Source organism: Mustela lutreola, chromosome 3 (genome assembly GCF_030435805.1).
Source record: "Mustela lutreola isolate mMusLut2 chromosome 3, mMusLut2.pri, whole genome shotgun sequence".
Classification (NCBI taxonomy): domain Eukaryota; kingdom Metazoa; phylum Chordata; class Mammalia; order Carnivora; family Mustelidae; genus Mustela; species Mustela lutreola.
In genome coordinates this window covers 16,424,556-16,442,757 of record NC_081292.1, presented here as the reverse complement: position 1 = coordinate 16,442,757, position 18,202 = coordinate 16,424,556, and the positions used below count along the sequence as shown (strand labels likewise).

The following is an 18,202-nucleotide window of genomic DNA, read 5'->3' as shown; positions in this document are numbered from 1 at the left end:
CTCATTCTCCATTGTCCCTTGCAGCCAGTGATGCAGAATGGGGGACATAGTGACAGGAATTAGAAGCATAATTGGAGACCATGGATTGGAGTACTTTCTGGATGAAGCAGAAAATAGATCTTAGATTTTTTTTTTTAAGCACCCTATTTGAATCATACGTGGGAGATAAAACATATATAATAGAATAATATAGCATTATTTGGTTGCTTCAAATTGTTAGTTTTACTTGCTAGGATAATTTCTGTCATCTTTAAAGATGTATTCAAGTGGAAACTCAACTGAGATTAAAGTTAAGATTTGTCCCAGTATTGCCTGGGCAAATTTTTGATTTACTGATTCTTAATAATGTTCTGATGTCTGTACTATATGGTTATTGTATATTAGGATGAATGGTTTGAGAGTGATACTGCAAAATTTATTTTCTCGGTTTAGGTTCAGAGCACTGGTGAAGGAGAAGCACAGAGATACTTCGATCATGCACTCACTCTGAGAAACACAATATTGTTTCTGCGTCATAATAAAGACCTAGTTGCGCAAACTGCACAGCCAGACCAACCGAATTACGGTATGATAAATGTACTTGATTTTGAAGACATGACCCCATGGAACTTCTTTCTAAGAAATTAAACAGGTCATGCTCCCTTATTTAATCATCGCTTAATGCATTTAGTGTAGACAGCATGTTGAATTTGCAACTAGAGGCTTGTTTTGTGACTTCCTTTGCTTGTCAGCTCTTTCTTATTTTACCTTTTCTCCTTTCTCCCGTGCCACTGACATTTGTAGTATCTGAGTGTGCTTAGTACCTACAAAAACGGTTGGAGCGTTAACTTAAGTGGCTGGCATGTAGAACAGGCCTCGGGTTGAGGTGTGAACAAAGCCAAAATGTAGTGATTTAGGAAGCATACTATTTCCTGAAGGCAGGATCCCATTGTAGGACAGGAATAAACAGGAGTTTCCGATTGAAGTGCTGTTGTAATACTTACTGAAGTATTTTACTTAAAAAATTAAAAAAGAGAACAGAAAACCTTGTTAAAGAGTAAAAGAAAGAAGGCAGTGGCAGTTCTAATCTGTGATGAACCCTGATGTGGCTCGTGCCCTGGTGTGCACTCTCGGGTGTGGGATGGGTGGGGGGGGGGGGCGCGGGGAGGGGTTCCCAGGCTGTGGTAGAACGGATAGTAGGTCCTAAGGAGGGCATTGCCACCCAGGAATGCATGTTTTTAAAAAGATGGCACGGCGTGGGCACCAGGGAAGAGCATTCGGGTCCCGTCCTCGCTCATTCACAGGAGCTGCGTCTCAGAACTCCATGAATTCTTAGCACCATGAGAACATTGAATTTCACTCATTTCTTTCATTTACTTAAAAGTTCTGTTTTTCTGGCCGGGAACCAGTGGTTTCTGAGTCATACCCAGTTACATTCGACTTCTTTCACCAGCACCTGACTTTCTTTTCAGCTCAATTTGAGCATTTAAGAACAGAATCAGTTGTCACTTTACAAAAGTGGTCATGGAGATGAGGACAGAGACACTGGGTAGTTGAGCTGAGTGAAGCCGGACACACTCAGATCCTGGTGACTGGCTTCTGCAGCTGTAGTATGTCAGGGTCAGAGTTCTGCTTTAGCACAATTAGGACTGATTTCATGCTGGGGTTCTTTCTGAGATTGTTCATAAATAGTTGCGACTGAGTATTAAGTCACCAAGTGCCAAGAGGCCAAAGCACTTATTCATAGGCATTCGTTAATGGTAACCATTTTTTGGCTACCAGGTAGATCATGTGACCTAAGCAATGAGGAGCACTATCTTGAAGATGTCTTTGTATGTAAAAATCCTGAAATTACTAGGACTTTTTAGGGACTTAGGGAGGTAATGGATTAGAATATTTGTAATACTCTGTCATAGCCATCTTGAAATATACCATCCTTTCCTGCACATTTTAGTGTCCAGGAATGTTAGTGCTGGTGACCAGTCAAATGTAACTCATTTTATAGGTAGAGAAATTAGCTTGTTTTGGTCAAATCTTCTGCCCATTTGTCCTGTATGGATTAGTCAGTGGAAGACATGGGACTTAAGTCCATGTTTCTTCAAAAAAATTTTTTTTGCTCTATCTTGTTTATTATCTTCTCTTGAACATTAAACTATTTGTTGATTTATTCCTAAACAATCTGTTGCTTAGTAGTCTGGACTAAACTGTGTTTTTCACCATGAATGGTCTATGAATCAGAAAGTTAAATTGAATGAAAAACCCAAACCTTATCTGTATGAAAGTAGTTAAGTATTATTGTAACTCGTGAGGTTGATTTGATAGTGGACTGTTTTTGGTACCAGGTAGAGCTTTCATTGTTTAGTCTTTCCTCACTAAGATTTTTTATCTGACATTTTTTCACTCATAACTGATTTCTCAGTTTTATTAAATTTGTTCTTGATTTCTTGTATGTAGCCAAGCATAAATTTCTTTAGTCTTTTTTTAAAGGTTTTATTTATTTGAGAAAGAGAGAAAGAGCAAGAGCAAATGGGAGGAGGGGCAGAGGGAGAAGCAGACTCCCCACTGAGCAGAGAGCCCGATGCGGGGCTTGAGCCCAGAGCCGAAGGCAGACACTTAACCATCTGAGCTGCCCAGGGGCCCTTTCTCTAGTCTTCATAGAACTTTGCCCCTTCTCTCCTTTTCCTACGCCACCTGCTTAGCTCTTGTTTTCCTTCAAAATGAACCTCCCATCTGGCTCCAGCCAGATCTGTCTTCTCCCCCTCCCTCTGCCACCTTGTTTGCTGGCTGTGTGCAACAGATGCTCTTCCTGATGTCTATGACTTGCTCTCCTCCATTAGCAACATTTTATTTGAAAATACCTCAAATATACAAAAAAGTTTTAAGAATTTAAGAATAGTATAATTACTTCGAACCCAGAATTTGGGAGTAAGTTGTGTACCATGATCTTTGTCCACAGAATTATTCAGGGGATGTTTCTTAAGAATAGGGCTCGTCTCTGACATCATCTTCAGAAGGTTAATTGCTACAGTAACTCATATTCCAGTTTATCAGTTGACCCAGTAATGTCCTTAATAACATTTTCCCCCTCAAATGCAGGATCTAGTTTAAGATCCAGTACTACATTAAATTGTCATGTCTTCTTTATCTCCTTTATTCTGGAACAAGTCTGTAACCTTTTTTTGTCCTTTACGACATTATTATTTTTTTAAGAACATAGTCTCTTTTTGTTAGTTTTACTAGAAAGTTCTTCACGTTGGGTGTGTGGAATGTTTTGTTGTGATTAGGTTCAGGTCATGCACTCAAGTCCAGAGTATTACCTAAGTAATGTCATGTTCTTCTAAGGGTATGACATCCGGAGGCATGGGATTCCTGTCCGCCCCCTTTGTGATCCTAATTTTGATCACCCAGTTAATGTGTTTTTGGTTATTCTACTACACAGTTAAGTATTCTCCCCTTGTGCAGCGACTCAGTAGTCTGTGGACAGGTACTCTGAGACTGCGCACATCACCTGCTGCTCGTCAGTATCTCCCCCGGATGGAGCGTCCAGTGTTGGTCCTGCCTGAACCATTCTTGTCTGTGATGGTTATAAATTGATCATTTTTTTTCCAACTCCAGTTCTTCTGATAACAGTTGGGACTGAGCATTTTTTTATATTCTCAGTATGGATTGATGAATTTCTGTTTTTTTCAATGGCTTATAATTAGTCACTGTTCTCTCTCAATTACTTGTGTGCTATGGTTGTCTCCAGTTTTGCCAGTAGGATTCCTTTCAAGCTGCCTCCAGTTTCCTTGTGCCATGCCTCCATTTTTTAAAACAATTCTTACATTTGGGGCAGTTCTTTACTTTCTGGCAAAACTGTCTTCTCTTATTCTTCTGTCCCAGTCTTGGAATCAACCTTTTCTCCCAGGAGCCAGTTTTCTTTTATTAGAACATGGTATTCAAGAGCGAAGTCCTGGTACTAGTTGTGCCAAATGCTTCTGGGCCCTTCCAGCAGGCCATATGTTTTTTGATTCATTCTTGCTTGAGGGGGAGATGAACTAACTTGGTCTCCTGGTGTTTCTTTCAGCCTTCTCTATCTTTTTAAGAGAATGAATAGGACTGGAATTTTCTGAAAGGGTTCTAGTATGGGAACACTGAAAATCTTTTACATGCCGAGGGACTTCCTGCTTTATGGACCAGCAGTGTTGGGCCCGTATTGTTAATGAGAACTCTCATTCCTATACCAAATTCAGAACTTGGCCATGAAACTCTTTGCAGAAATTGGAAATTGGGGGATGCCAGGCCACAGCTTTTTTGTGGCCTGTATGTCTTCATAATATGCCACCTCCTGGGAACGGCTGGAGATGGAGAGGAAGTGAGGTAGAGCAAACACGTATCTCTAATATAAAAGGGAGTAGCCCCATAAAACCCCAGTAGACGGTTATCTTTCTAGATCAGGGAATAAAGAGTGTTAGCTTTAACTCCTAAAGGGTCTTCGTGGTTTCTGAGGGAATTTGGCACTATGAATAGAGATACTCTGTCTATTGGAAGGGTGTTGAACCACCAGGACGGTTAGCGGTGTTTGTCTTAGACATTGCTCTTCCACCCTGTCGGTCTTTCATCCTCCCTGTACGCTTGCTCGTCATCCAGGTTTTCCTCTGGATCTCTTACGCTGTGAGAGCCTTCTTGGTTTGGACCCTGCAACGTGCAGCCGAGTGCTAAACAAAAATTACACACTGCTCGTGTCCATGGCTCCTCTCACCAATGAAATCCGGCCTGTGAGCAGCTGTACCCCTCAGGTAAAGAGCCACTTGGAGCATGGCGAGTGCTGTCATTTCACCCTTCCCTGTGGTGACTTGAAGAAGAGGTTTACCGGTTTGATCATGTTATTTCTCAATTTGCAGATGCCACATGCTAACACCAGTAACTCAGAAAGCAGTTTTGTATTTTATGCTGTTGTAATATGTTCAGTTTATGACATAGAGTTGGTATGTTTTATTCACGTTTCATCTGATGATTTGGGACACATTGATGTTTTCTTGATGAAGGCAGTGTTTTACTTTATTACTGTTTTTTTTTTAAAGATTTATTTATTTGACAGAGAGATCACAAGTAGACAGAGAAGCAGGCAGAGAAGGAGGAGGAAGCAGGCTCCCTGCTGAGCAGAGAGCCCGATGTGGGCCTCAATCCCAGGACCCTGGGATCATGACCTGAGCCGAAGGCAGAGCCTTTAACCCACTGAGCCATGCAGGCACCCCTTATTACTGTTTTTTAAAGATTTTATTTATTTATTTGAGAGAGCATGAGTATGAGTGGGGAGAGGGGCAGGAGGGGAGAGAGAATCTCCAGCAGACTCTGCACTGAATATAGAGCTCAACACAGGGCTCAGTCTCAGATCCTGAGATCCTGACCCGAGCCGAAACCAAGAGTCAGACGCTCAACCAATGGAGCCACTCAGGCGCCACGATGATGACTGCGCTATTTTAAAGGGAATGTTCTGGATGCTCTATGAAGGAAGCCTGGATTGCCTGCAGGGATAAAGTCAATTTAATTTGGAAAAATAAAGTGTCTTAGAAGTGGAGCTACGATTGCTAAATAAACCGGAAAGGAAAGACTGCTTGAAAGCTAGAACTCTGGATATCTCACAATTGACTTATGAACATTACTGCTCTCTTTTTAAACATAAATCAGTTGTTTATTTGTATGCTTAGCAAGGACATTGTGGCCTGTACTGTTTTCAGAGAGCGGGGATCATGTTGCTGTTCTTAGTGCTACATCCTGCCTAGTCCCCTAAATGTGCGAGGTTACTGGTGTAGAAGAAAGGAAGGGATCCTGGTACAAGCTTGATATTTATATGCTCTTCTAGCTGCCTTAGTGAGCATGCCTCACGCAGCCCCAAATTTGTCCTCTATCCAGTAGGAGTGGTTATAGGTTAGCATTTGCCAGTTTTTAAAAAAATAATTCTTTGTGTGCTCCCCCTGCAACTCTATATACACACTTTCTCCCATTCTGTGACATGACTTCTAGGCCTAGTAGGAATCCATGAACTGAAGATGGATGGAAGTTTCGCTAGTTCCTTTTGTGAAAAATCACATGTGATTAATGACAGTAACTGGCACTTTGAAATAGAGCTTATTAGATGACAGGTGCTGTTTTAAACCTTTTGGAACAATCTTATGGTGTCTTTACAAAGTAGATATTTTATTCACCACATTACAGAAGAGCAAAGTGAGGTACAGAGAGTTATAGTGAGCTTCTTAAGATGATATAGCTTAGGGGACAAAGCCAAGATTCAAAACTTGGTTCTGCTCCAGAGTCCATTCTCCCAGTTGTGTTAAGACGTGCTTTCTCAGTTCTAGGGTAAGATTGAAACTGTTTGAATGGAGCATTTGAAGTTTATTTTCATAGGGATAATAGCAGTTAACATCAATGTGAGGCATTACCTATTTGCAAGACTTCATTTTTGGTCCCTTGTGAGATGTGTCTGCTTTCATTAAGTATTACAACTTTATCTTCCCTGTTTTGTGATTCCAGCATATTGGACCAGCTATCCCAGAAGTCAGTTCTGTCTGGTTTAAACTATACATTTACTACATCACTGGGCAAGGACCACCATCTCTTCTACTGTCCAAAGGTACAAGGCTTCGAAAACTGCCAGATATATTCCAGGTACGTTGTGCGAAGTGTGTCTTTTTTTTTCTCTATATTTGTGAGGAGGGTAGAATTTGGTAAGCAGTATTTTAGTGACCTTCTGAGTTTTTTTTTCCATTTCTGAACACCATTTTATTCATCTTTTATTCATTTTTTTCCCCATAGGGTTATGATCGATTACTCATAACATCTTGGGGCCATGATCCTGGCGTCGTTCCTACGTCAAATGTGCTCACAATGTTGAATGACGCCTTGACTCATTCGGCAGTTTTGATTCAGGTACCGTTGCTTTATTTGAAACAACCAGTTTTGGATTTTGACTTAGAAGATTATAAGTTGTCTAGCTTTCTGCTGAGCCGCAGTTGGATGTCAGTAATTTGAGATTTGTAAAGCTGAAATGTAAGGGATCAGACGCCGGTTTTCTTGCTGGCCTTCGTCCGGCAGTGTGGGAATCGCAGAAACAACATGGACTTTGGGTGAGACCCAGCTTTGAATTCCAGCTTCGTCTTTTGCTACCCGTGTGGCTGTATTTACAGTAGTTGTGTTGAGCTAGAATTCACATAGCCTACAATCCACCAATTGACATTGTACAACTCTGTGGTTTTTAGTTGGTAGGCACATGTATCCACAGCCTTCCCCATGCTCATTTTAGAACATTTCCATCACCTCAGAAAAGAACTCCTGAATGCTTAGTTCTCCTTCCCTTATTCCCCAACCCTAAATAGCACCTTACTATCTCTCTAGAATGCTTATTCTGGGCATTTCACATATGTGGAGTCACGTAATACATGGTATTTTGTCACTGACCTCTTTTACTTCGCAGAATTCTTTTGAGGTTCATCACGTAGCGTGTATCAGTTCATCATGAATCAGTATTACATTCCTTTTTATGGCCAAAGAAGAGTCCCTTGTATGAATAGCATTTTGTTTTTCCGCCTATTGCTGATGGACATTTGGGTTTCCACCTTTCGGTAATGGTAATCATAGCTACATGTGGTCATTTATAGGTTTTTGTGTGGCCGTGTTGTCATTTCTCTTGTGTCTAGGAATGGAAATGCTGGGTCATACGGTAATTCTGTGTGCAGCTGTTTAAGGATCTTCCAGACTGTTTTCCAGAGTGGCCGCACCATTTTACATTCCCACCAGCACTCGGTATTATCTGACTTGTTCTATTATAACCCTCCTAGGGTATGAAGCGGTATCTCACTGTGGTTTATCTCATCAGGTATTTTCCTGATGCCTAACAGTGGTGAGCCTCTTTTCTTGTGCTCATGAACTGTGTGACGTTTTAAAGATACTTCTCTTATACTTAGTTTGCCACCTGTAGAATGGCCATGACAATATTTACTGTGTAACAACAAAAAGTAATAGTAGCAGCTAATGAGGGGATAAGCTGTTTATAGCCCTAGGATTATTGAATGAAATAGGACTGCGTGTGAAGTGTGCAGCACGCTTTCTGCTTCACAGCAGGTTCTCAATAAAGATTTCTTCAGTTTATTCAACTAACAATTGTATGTGCCTTATTCTGTGCCAGTTAATGTGGATAGACAAGTAAGACATAGTCCCTGAGTTCAAGGGATTTAAGTCTGGTGGGAAATGCTGCCTAAGCAGTCCATTTCGGTTCTTTCCTGAGTGCTGAATAGGATTATATATGGTGCACACATTAGAGTAGTACTCAATTCAGCCTTGAGACAAGGAGAAGGGCTTGGGGGACACTCATCAGAGACTGTGAGACTCAGGCTGAGTATAGAAGGAGATACAGAAGGATATAGAAGGAGAGCCCGGCCAGGCACAGGGGTTAGCAGGAATAAATCTCTGGGCAGAGATATTTTTTTCTTTTACCCTGCTGCTGCTTCCCTAGTACCTAGAAGAGCACCTGGCTCAGAGTAGTTTTTCCTGCGTGTTTTGATGTACACTCCAGGCAGGCTCTGGAGTATAGTGTACCTTGACCTTTTTGCTACAGAGCTTACACTGTACCCTCTAGATTAATGGCAGCCTGTAAAGGGTACTGAGCAGGGGATTTTTATGGTCAGTATGTTTTGGGAAAATCAGCTTGGAGAGGATGCTACCCAGGTATGCTACCCCCAACCTAGTAGGGTAAGAGATCTAAAGCAAGAAATCCGGTTAGGATTTAGTGTACGAGTCCCGGTAAGAGGTGAAGGTAGCCTAGATCAGGAAAGTGGTAATAAGAATTGAAAGCGAAAATGGGTTCAAGAATTATTACAAATTAAGATGAGTAGAATTGATCAGATGTCTGAGAAGGATAGAAGAGGAAGAGAATGATTCCTGGGATGTTGGCTTGTGAAAGTGGAAGAGCGGTCCTATCCCTGCTTGACAGAAAAGAGGAGGAAGAGCCAGTCGCTGGGGGTCAGGTGATGTGTTGCGTTTGGGGCATGTTGAGTATAAGGTGCCCTTGGGACATGTGGATGGTGGCGCTCTCTAATCGGTAATTAAAAATACTTTGATATCCAAGTGAGAGTTAAACAGGAGACACTGACTTGAGTGTCTGCATCAGCACGCGGAGGTAGTTGAAACCATGAGGGATGAAGTGTTAGCCAGGAGGGAGGAACACGAGGTAGGGTTTCATGGTGGGAAATGACATAATGGAATGAGTTAAGTGTGGGCTCCAGTCAGTCTGTCTAGATGCAAATCTTGATTCTACCACTTATGAGGAGTCTAAGGTGAGTTTGGTAATCTTGAATTCCTTCACCTGCAAACTGGAGATAATTACAGGTTCTGTCTTTATAAGGTTGTTGAAGCTTATGACCGAGTTGCATAATCTGCACAAAACGGGTAGAATCCTACACGTAGCACACAGGAAGGTCTCCTGAGATGTTCAGTGTGAGGTGGCATTGGTAGGAGAAGGAGACAGGAGTTTCCAAGTGTTGGTTACAGAGTTTTGTTTTTGCTCAACAAGAATGCCTTCTTTATTAAGTGGTATGGAAGAAATACACCTTGCTGGAATTCATAACAAAATCAAGATTTTGATCACAACCACACTTTCGTTACAACAGTCTTGATTACAGAATTTAAATTGTAACTGTACCAATGAAGCTGAAAAGAGCTGTCTGAAGAAACGTGTTCGCCTTGTTGTATGAACCATCTTAATGAGTGCTATTTTTCTCTGAAACATTTTTCTCTTTTATAGCATAGTACTTTCACTTCAATAATGTATAGGTTTTTTGAAAGGGAAAAATGTATAGATCCCCAATGTCAACTTAAATTTTCTATTATAACACCACTAAATGCATGTAAACATTAGATTCTTCATGTTTATTATTTTTACATCAAAACATTTGGGGATTTAAATGCAAAAAACCCTTTAAAACTAACAGAAGTCAAATGAACATTAATTGAATGCAATAGCTAAAACTAAATTATGTGTAGCATGGGAGTGGGGTGGTTAGACTCAAGATTTTTCTTAATTTTTGAATTAATAGAATCTTCACATAATTCAGAAGTAAAACACTATGAAAAGATGCACAGAGAAAAGTGTTACCGTACTTCTTATATTGTCTGCTCCCTTCTCCCCATTTCTCCTCCAGATCAGATACATTTATTAGTTTTTGCTGTCGTTGTCTAGGATTTCTTTGCATGCGTGAGCCAATGCACAGTGCTATCCCCCTGCGATTTTCACTTAGCAAGTGGAGACCTTTCCATTTTCAGTTCGTAGGGAGCTTGCTTTTCCCCACCCCCCACTGCTGCCTTGAAAATACATCTATTAATTTATTTAACCCCTGTAGAGGGGCTTTTATAATTATACAGTCTTGAATATATGTCACTGAATGCAGGTTTTTGAGTTTTGCATTCCCAGTTCATGATCTGCCAGGCAATTGATGGTGGGATTCTTTTATCAGAACTACAGCTAACCCTTGTGTGAGTGTACTTGATTTCAGTCTCTGCTGTGTCACCTCGTGTACCTATTAAATCGGCCTCTTTGTTTTTCATTAGCCATTCACTCCATTGGAGATACATGGCTTTGTAAATTATAATATGCCCTCAAGATGGTCATTGCTTGGTGGGGAAAAATAAAAAAAATTATTGAAAGTTTTTTAATGGAATATTAATGTAGGGTATACCATCACAGGGCATAGTCTTATTTATGGTTTGATGATCTGTTTGCTCTTGGAAATACAGGTTTCTTATATACCTTTCAACTGTTTTTTTTTCATCTTTAGGGACATGGTTTGCATGGGATAGGAGAAACTGTCCACATACCGTTTCCATTTGATGAAACAGAACTACAAGGAGGTATCTTACTTTTGAATTATATCTGTTTAACTTTTTTGTAATTAATCTTTGTCAACAATTTGGTAGAAAACATAGCAGGAAGTGAATTCTTAAAATTTTTCAGTCCTAGATGCTTATGCTGCTTTTAAAAGACTTAGCGAAGATGGGGGCACCTGGGTGGGTTGTCGGTTAAGCGTCTGACTCGTGATTTTGGCTCAGGTCCTGATCTCAGGGTCAGGAGATCAAGCCCCATGTCGGGCTTCACACTCAGCGAGGAGTCTGCTTGAGATTCTCTCTTTCCTTCTGCTTCCCCTGACTCTCCACGCCGCCCCCCCCCCCCGGCCTGCTCATGCTCCTGTGCTCATAGATAAATAAATCACAAATAAATAAATAAATAAATATTGGCAAAGATAGTTTTCTGTCATGTGCCTTTTCCCACAAAGAACTAGTAGAATAAGACTCACTTAGGACCTTTGAAGGAATGCTAGTCTGCCTCGGAGATGAAGAGTTTAACAGTGGGTCCCTGCCTTGTGGAAGACTAGGTTTTCTCTCTGTTTAGCCTTTCACTTTCCTTGTGTTATTTATTTGGAGGCTGGGGGAGAAGACAGTTCATTGGGAATATTTCATGCTTAGTTGATTTTTTTCCCCCCAATGTTACATACTGTCCCTCCCACCTGACAGGGGCTTTTTAAGGTAATTTAGACCCAGTTGTCAGTCAACATGTGTGGACTTTACAGTGTACGGAGCACTTGTAGGGATTCCCTCTTTCAGAATTTGAGTTTGCCATTAAATATTATTTTTGCTATTAGAGAGGATGTGAGTTAGAGGTTGAGCTAAATTAAGCTAGTTAGAATCAAGAGGCGAAAGCCCTGTTTAAAGTTAGCTCTTTCTAGAATTGGATGTAAGCTACAAGTGCATTTGATGAAAGATGCTCACAGAATTTCTGTTAAATTTATTCTTTCTTCTGTTTATTATAGGAGATAACCTCTCTCTTTTTTGAATATTAAAAAGGTATATATATTCAAAAGAGAAACATTATCTGATTTAAACTGCCATATATTTTCCATTCCATGTAAAACTGCTGTTCTGTAACCTTAAGTTCTGGTTATGTTTCTGGTTTCATATGTTTTTTCTATATATTTCTGGTTCTTAGAGCCATGATGCTTGAATTTTTAGAGAGCAGTGAGTGGTTCAAGTAAACTTAGGTTAGTTTCTATAAGACCTTAATATTCTTCCAGAATGATAGTAGTCACCGCTCTCCCTTACTCCCCCAAAGTAGGGAAAAGGAAGGTTTTTAAAATATTTTTTTCCTCTTCACATAGCCAGACCGCAGAAGCCTTGCGTTTGAAGTTCATTTCTCTTTTGCCTGTTGTGAATAAACATGCGTGAAATTTGGAGAAGAGTTTTCTCTTCCAAAAACCAGCCCCTTTCTCAGAAATAAGTACTTCTCTGCAATTAAATTCTGCTACTTAATCCTTTGACACTTCATAAATTCTGTGGGAAAAATATTTGTTCACCTCAAGATACAGGCTCGTGACAACAGGATCTTCAAATGTGTAAAATCTTAAAGACTGATTAATAGCTCTTTTGCCTTGAGAGAGGGTTGTGTGAAAGATAAAAGAAAGGAATCCTCGTATTTGAGTATAGAGCATCTTTCTGTTTATAAGTTCACCGAGTTATGAGGAATTGCACTAATATTTGAATAATTTATTAAGGATATAGTTTCAAGTGCAATTTAGCTTTAATTTCAGTAGGAATAATTTTACTTTTAAAAATTTTTCAAAAACATGGTGTGTATTTAATACATTTCTTGGCAGAAGCCCAACAAGTAAGCATTTGAGGCAGAATAGAACCACAAAGAGAAGCCTCGAGAATTTGCCCCTGACTGGTCCTGTTTGCTTACTTAGGTAATTTGTTTTGATACAATAAATGCCTCCTGGAGGCTGTAAATAATGTGTGTACGCTGGCCTTTCATGTTCATGGGTAGTTCTTTGTTAGAATCAGCGTTGATAGATTAAAGTTCTAAGAATTGATTAATAGGGGGCGCCTGGGTGGCTCAGTGGGTTAAAGCCTTTGCCTTCGGCTCAGGTCATGATCCCAGGGTCCTGGGATCGAGCCCCACATCGGGCTCTCTGCTCAGCAGGGAGCCTGTTTCCCTTCCTCTCTCTCTGCCTGCCCCTCTGCCTACTTGTGATCTCTGTCTGTCAAATAAATAAATAAAATCTTAAAAAAAAAATTGATTAATAGAAGTATAGTTACATTTTTGATGTCTTGTTATAAAACTGTTTACTTAAAATGTGCTGTCAATCTTTGTCCTCAGAATTTACTCGTGTCAATATGGGTGTTCATAAAGCCTTGCAACTATTAAGGACCAAAGTGGACTTGCAGCATTTTTGTGGCTATGTCACCATGTTGAATGCTTCTAGCCAGCTTGCACACCGAAAACTCAGTGATGCTTCTGATGAACGAGGTCAGCCAACAGTTGGGTTCTTTGAATTAAGATCACTATGTGGAGTTGATCATAGTCTTAATACTTAAGAAGCAGGCAGACTTCTGTGGGGACGTTGAATTATTTTATGCTTGGTGTTTTTTCATTAAGATGATGGAGTATTCTGTGGTGTTATTTGGACAAACCAGATGTTGGGATGGAGAAAACACTACACGCCCAGCTAAAGGGGTGCTAGCCTGGGGTTGGGGTATAGAACGGGTATGGGGTATTAGCCCTGTCATCTCTGTAGGTTTTAATTTAAGTCCTTTTGTGGGGTGATGGCTTCAAGACTTCAGTTTCTGTGTAAAACTGTTTCTAAAGTAGAATGAACAGTTTTTCCCGTTGAAGCTTTCTCTTTCTGTGAAAGGCATGACTGTCTCAGTAACCCAGGCCTGTAATCTTAATCTTTGTCTCTTCCCTCTTTTGCCAGGATGGCCATTTAGTTTCCACATTCTGTGAATTGGTCTTTTAAAATGTCTCTCATATCCTGTCTTCCCTTCTCCGTTTTACATTTGCCGTGATGGTCACGCTGGTCTGCGCCTCAGTCGTCTGACCATGAGCTGTCGCAGCCTTGTCCTGCTCGTTAGCCTTCCTGGCCTCGTTCTCCTTCCTCTGTCTCCACGCCAGCCTTCATGCTGACAACAGCTGGTTTTCCTTTTTCCTTTTAATTAAAAAATGTATTTTCCCATCACCTTCTGCTTACTGGTTGTTTCTGCTCTGGAAGAGTTTTGGCTTGTATGTGGCTTTGGTACCAGCTCTGGTCCATGACTCTAGAAAACCTTTCAGTTCAAACATCTGCTGTGGATAGATGTTGGTTCCCTAAGCCTCTTAGCGTGGAATCCTCAGTAAATATGGCCATTGCTTGACGTCCAGTGGATTGGCTTGGCTCCCTTTGAGTTACATATCCAGCCTTGGTCCTTTACCTTTGGCTGGAGAATCTGAGTAAATCTTAACAGTTGGCCGCCACATATCACAGGGCATTTTCCAAACAGGGGTATGGGTAAGGCGGTCATTTCAAAGCATGTCTGCTACAGTCATGTTTTATTTCTTTCATCGCTCAAACATTTATGGAGTACCCGCTTAGGTGCTAAAAGGATTGAAATTACTAAGACCTAAGGAAGGGAGACAAGCCAGTGGAACCAGCCTGCTGTGTAGTGTTAAGAGGCTGCGATAGAGCTTGGCAATGGCTTAATGGGCTGCCGTAGGACAGAGAAGGTGCATCTCGGCCCACCTGAGCTATCAGAGGAGGCTTCTTAGAGAAGGTAAAGTTTGAACTCAGTTTTGAAAAGTGAGGCTTTGAGTACATAAAAGATGTTTGTTTATTTGGACAGTAGCAGCCTTTCAGGTAGAGGGAACCAGGCAGAAGAATAGCTCATCTGGGCCAAAAGAAAGAATTTGTTGGAAAGTAGTAGAAAATGAGAGTAGGGAAGTAGGTAAGGTCAGGAGATCTTGGAGGATCTTGTGTGCTAAAAGATAGGAGAACTCCGAATTTTGAAGAGGAGTGACATAATCTGACTGACTGCATGTTTCCTTGGGGATAGAAGCGACTTTGGTAATGATCTAAGTGAAAGTCTGAACTTGTGTTCTGACTTTAGAGTCCTTGTTTCCTGGGGCCCGGGTTTCACCACTTCGGCGCCATGTACATTCTGAGCTGGACAGTTCCGTGTTGTGGGGCCTGTCCCGTGCGTTGAAGCATGTTTAGCTCCCTGGATATCGGTAGTGTCCCTGTTCCCATGCATGACAGCTGCATCGGTCTCCAGACATTGTCAGAGGTCTTTTGGGGGGCAGGATTGCCCCCTAGTTGGGAACAGCTGCTATAGGCTGAAGACCCTTCGTTGTTCTCCATTGTCATTCCTGTTGTTGGAAGTCTTCTCTCCCTTTAGGGCTGATGGACGACTTGTGCCAACTACGAGAATCCTAATGTTGTGTATGTCTTTTCATTGCAAGGAGAACCTGATTTGGCTTCTGGCTCGGACGTAAATGGGAGTACAGAGTCATTTGAAATGGTCATTGAGGAAGCAGCTATAGACTCGGCAGCAAAACAAAATTCTGGTATGGCTTTAAGAATTATTTGCAGTTTTAGGGGCACCTGGGTGGCTCAGTGGGTTAGGCCTGTGCCTTCGGCTCAGGTCATGGTCTCAGGGTTTTGGGATCGAGCCCTGCATCGGGCTCTCTGCTCAGAAGGGAGTCTGCTTCCCCTCACTCCCCGCCTGCCTCTCTGCCTACTTGTGATCTCTCTCTCTGTGTCAAATAAATAAAATCTTAAAAAAAAAAAAAAAAAGAATTATTTACAGTTTAAGACTAGTTTTGGAGAGTTAACTCTTCTGTTAAATCATTTGGATGTCATTTGTCTGCTCTGATTTTCCATAGCGGGCCTTTTATTTTAGTAAGTATTCATTAGGAAACATGTTTATGTATTTAGAATAACAATGAAAATGAAATGTTACAAAAATAGAACCTGAGAACAATGACTTTAGTTTCATCTTTCCTGTGTTAAATTCTTTCATCTTGTTGATGTCTTACAGTGTCTCTCTTTTTTTAATTAATTTTTTTTTTTTTTTTTTTTTGGTAAAAGGCCATTTTGAGCATCTGGTGAAAACTCTGCCTTCCCCCCAGAAGCATGTACTTACTCAGTAAAGATTCTTTCTTGATGCAGAGATTCGCTGACCCGCCCAAGTCCTCTCCCCTGTGAAGCCCATTAGTGGACCCCAGGGGTAGGAGGAATCTGAACATTTCTGGATGTCCGTTAAGAAACCCTGGTCAATTAAAAATTTGTAAATACGTATGTGATTAATAACTATAAATTGCCTTGTAGTTGCCACAACAGAAGCAGATTGGGTTCCTCTCGAGCTGTGCTTTGGAATTCCATTGTTTAGTTCAGAATTAAACCGGAAAGTTTGTAGAAAAATTGCTACACATGGCCTTTGCAGAAAAGAGAGGTAAGGGTTTATGTTCACTGTCATCTTTTCATCTGTGAGGCTTAGGCTGTCAGTTTCCACATCTTATTTTCCTTTATTTCACACATGAGCATAGTAATGGCCTTGTGTCTCTTCGTTGATTGAATCAGGATTGCTAGTTTAAGGGTTTTACTATATTTTTCAAAATTAAACTTTAGCATCTCAAAATTTTGACACATGCAAATATTGGGGGCACATATTTTGATTAATTTTAATTATGTTAACTTAGTTACCCGGATTTGGTTAGCGTGCTAACCAAATTAGCATGCTTACGTGAGATCGTGCCTAGTGTTTGTAATATGTATGTAAATGACATGTGATTCTTTTGTTGGAATCATAGCTGAATTTCTCAATTTTCTTCAGTTTCGTATTTTCTAAAGTGAGCAGGTATATTACTTATCAGAGAGGACATGGAGGTTTTGTCTTGCATGCAGACTCTGATCCATTAGGAGCCGTTGCTAAGAGTCACTGTTGGAAAAGTTTTACGACTGTTGAGCAGAGAGGAATGTCCTTGAATCTGACTGTCGTGGCAAGGGTGTCTGGGAGAGTGGATGTCCACAGGTCTCAAAGTTGGATAATAATTCATTCAGTTGACTTAATAGTACTTTATCAGAAGATTAAAAGTACTCCGTCAACACAAATTTCAGTAATTCTCCAAAAGTCATCTACATGAATAAAAAAGTAGAAATACGATACAGCTTTAAAGATTGCCACCATAATTGTTACCAGTTTCCAATTTGAAAAATACTTGATTTTGGTGGGTTGATATATAGTTAATCTGTCAGACCTTTTATCAGGATGTATTTTAAAATTAATTTGGGTATTTGAAGTTGGATCATACTTGTCATTCCTACTTGAAAAGTTCTCTTTCATTTAACATTTATATTTGCTGCTAATAGTTTAGGCTTTTGCTAATGGTTAACTTCTCAGTTTTGGTTTTATACATGATTTTTTATTTCAAAATGGTCTTTTTAGGCATTATTAACTCCCAGTTTTAATATTACTAGATTGATGAGAACCATGGCAATTTGCATTGCCCCCAGGACAATTTCATTGATAAGAACTGTTGAAATTAAAAAAAAATATATGATTAATCAGAATATATTTACATATATAAATGCATTTATGTTGCTGAAATTAAACTCTTGCGAGATAATCGTTCATTATATTTGTTTTAAACTTTTGCCCCTGTTTTTCAGCCTTCAGAACCTCTTACATTCCAGTAGAAAACTCTCTCTACAGGTCCTTAACTTTGTTCACTCATTCCAGGTAACAAAATTTTAAAAATATGGTATTTGCATAGAGCTTTAGAGGATGCAGAACACTTCCATGTTTATCTTGGGTCTCCACAGTAATGAAATAAGCATTAATTTTCATTGATCAGTAAAGATGCTGAGATTTAGGAAGTTTATTTTCTTGCACATGATTTACTGGCCGGGTGGAGAAGGTCTAAAGCTGGGACTCTGTTCTGTGCCAGGGCATCGTTCAACAGAAATGTGTTACGCATCTCCACACAGGTGCTGGTTGCTGGATGTGATCTACCTCTGTTAACTGCAGTAGTTTTCGGTTGCTGAGAGGGAGCTGTTTGTAGTTCAGGCCAGTGCTGTAGACCTTTTGTCTTCCCCTCCCCCAGGGAAAGAAAGGGTATTCGTAGATTTGATTTGTGGATAAACTTTTGGACAGAAATATTTCTGTTCAGAATATGTGATCCAATGTTATAAAATCAGTATTTTGGAGTTCTGTTTCATTTATTTTTTTCAATAACTACTTGAGGCTGCCAGGCCCTTTACTAAGTGCTGGGGAAGCAATGCTGTCCAGGACACTAGTAGAATTTATAATGATGTTTGAGAGACAGAAGATAGTGGACTGAACATTGAAATATGTAAGTAATTACGATTTTAGTAAGCACTTTGAAGGA

At 40.3% G+C, this 18,202-nt stretch overlaps 1 protein-coding gene across 1 annotated transcript in view; it reads left to right on the top strand.

The window, feature by feature from the left end:
* Positions 1–18,202, top strand: part of FAM91A1 (family with sequence similarity 91 member A1) — a 43,479-nt gene that overhangs the window by 20,991 nt on the left and 4,286 nt on the right. Inside the window, exons 15-23 of the mRNA XM_059165679.1 lie at positions 433–565; positions 4,609–4,757; positions 6,493–6,627; positions 6,775–6,888; positions 10,788–10,860; positions 13,160–13,309; positions 15,275–15,379; positions 16,143–16,266; positions 17,484–17,553. Coding sequence (XP_059021662.1) covers positions 433–565; positions 4,609–4,757; positions 6,493–6,627; positions 6,775–6,888; positions 10,788–10,860; positions 13,160–13,309; positions 15,275–15,379; positions 16,143–16,266; positions 17,484–17,553 — 1,053 coding nt within the window. The remainder of the gene's footprint in view (positions 1–432; positions 566–4,608; positions 4,758–6,492; positions 6,628–6,774; positions 6,889–10,787; positions 10,861–13,159; positions 13,310–15,274; positions 15,380–16,142; positions 16,267–17,483; positions 17,554–18,202) is intronic.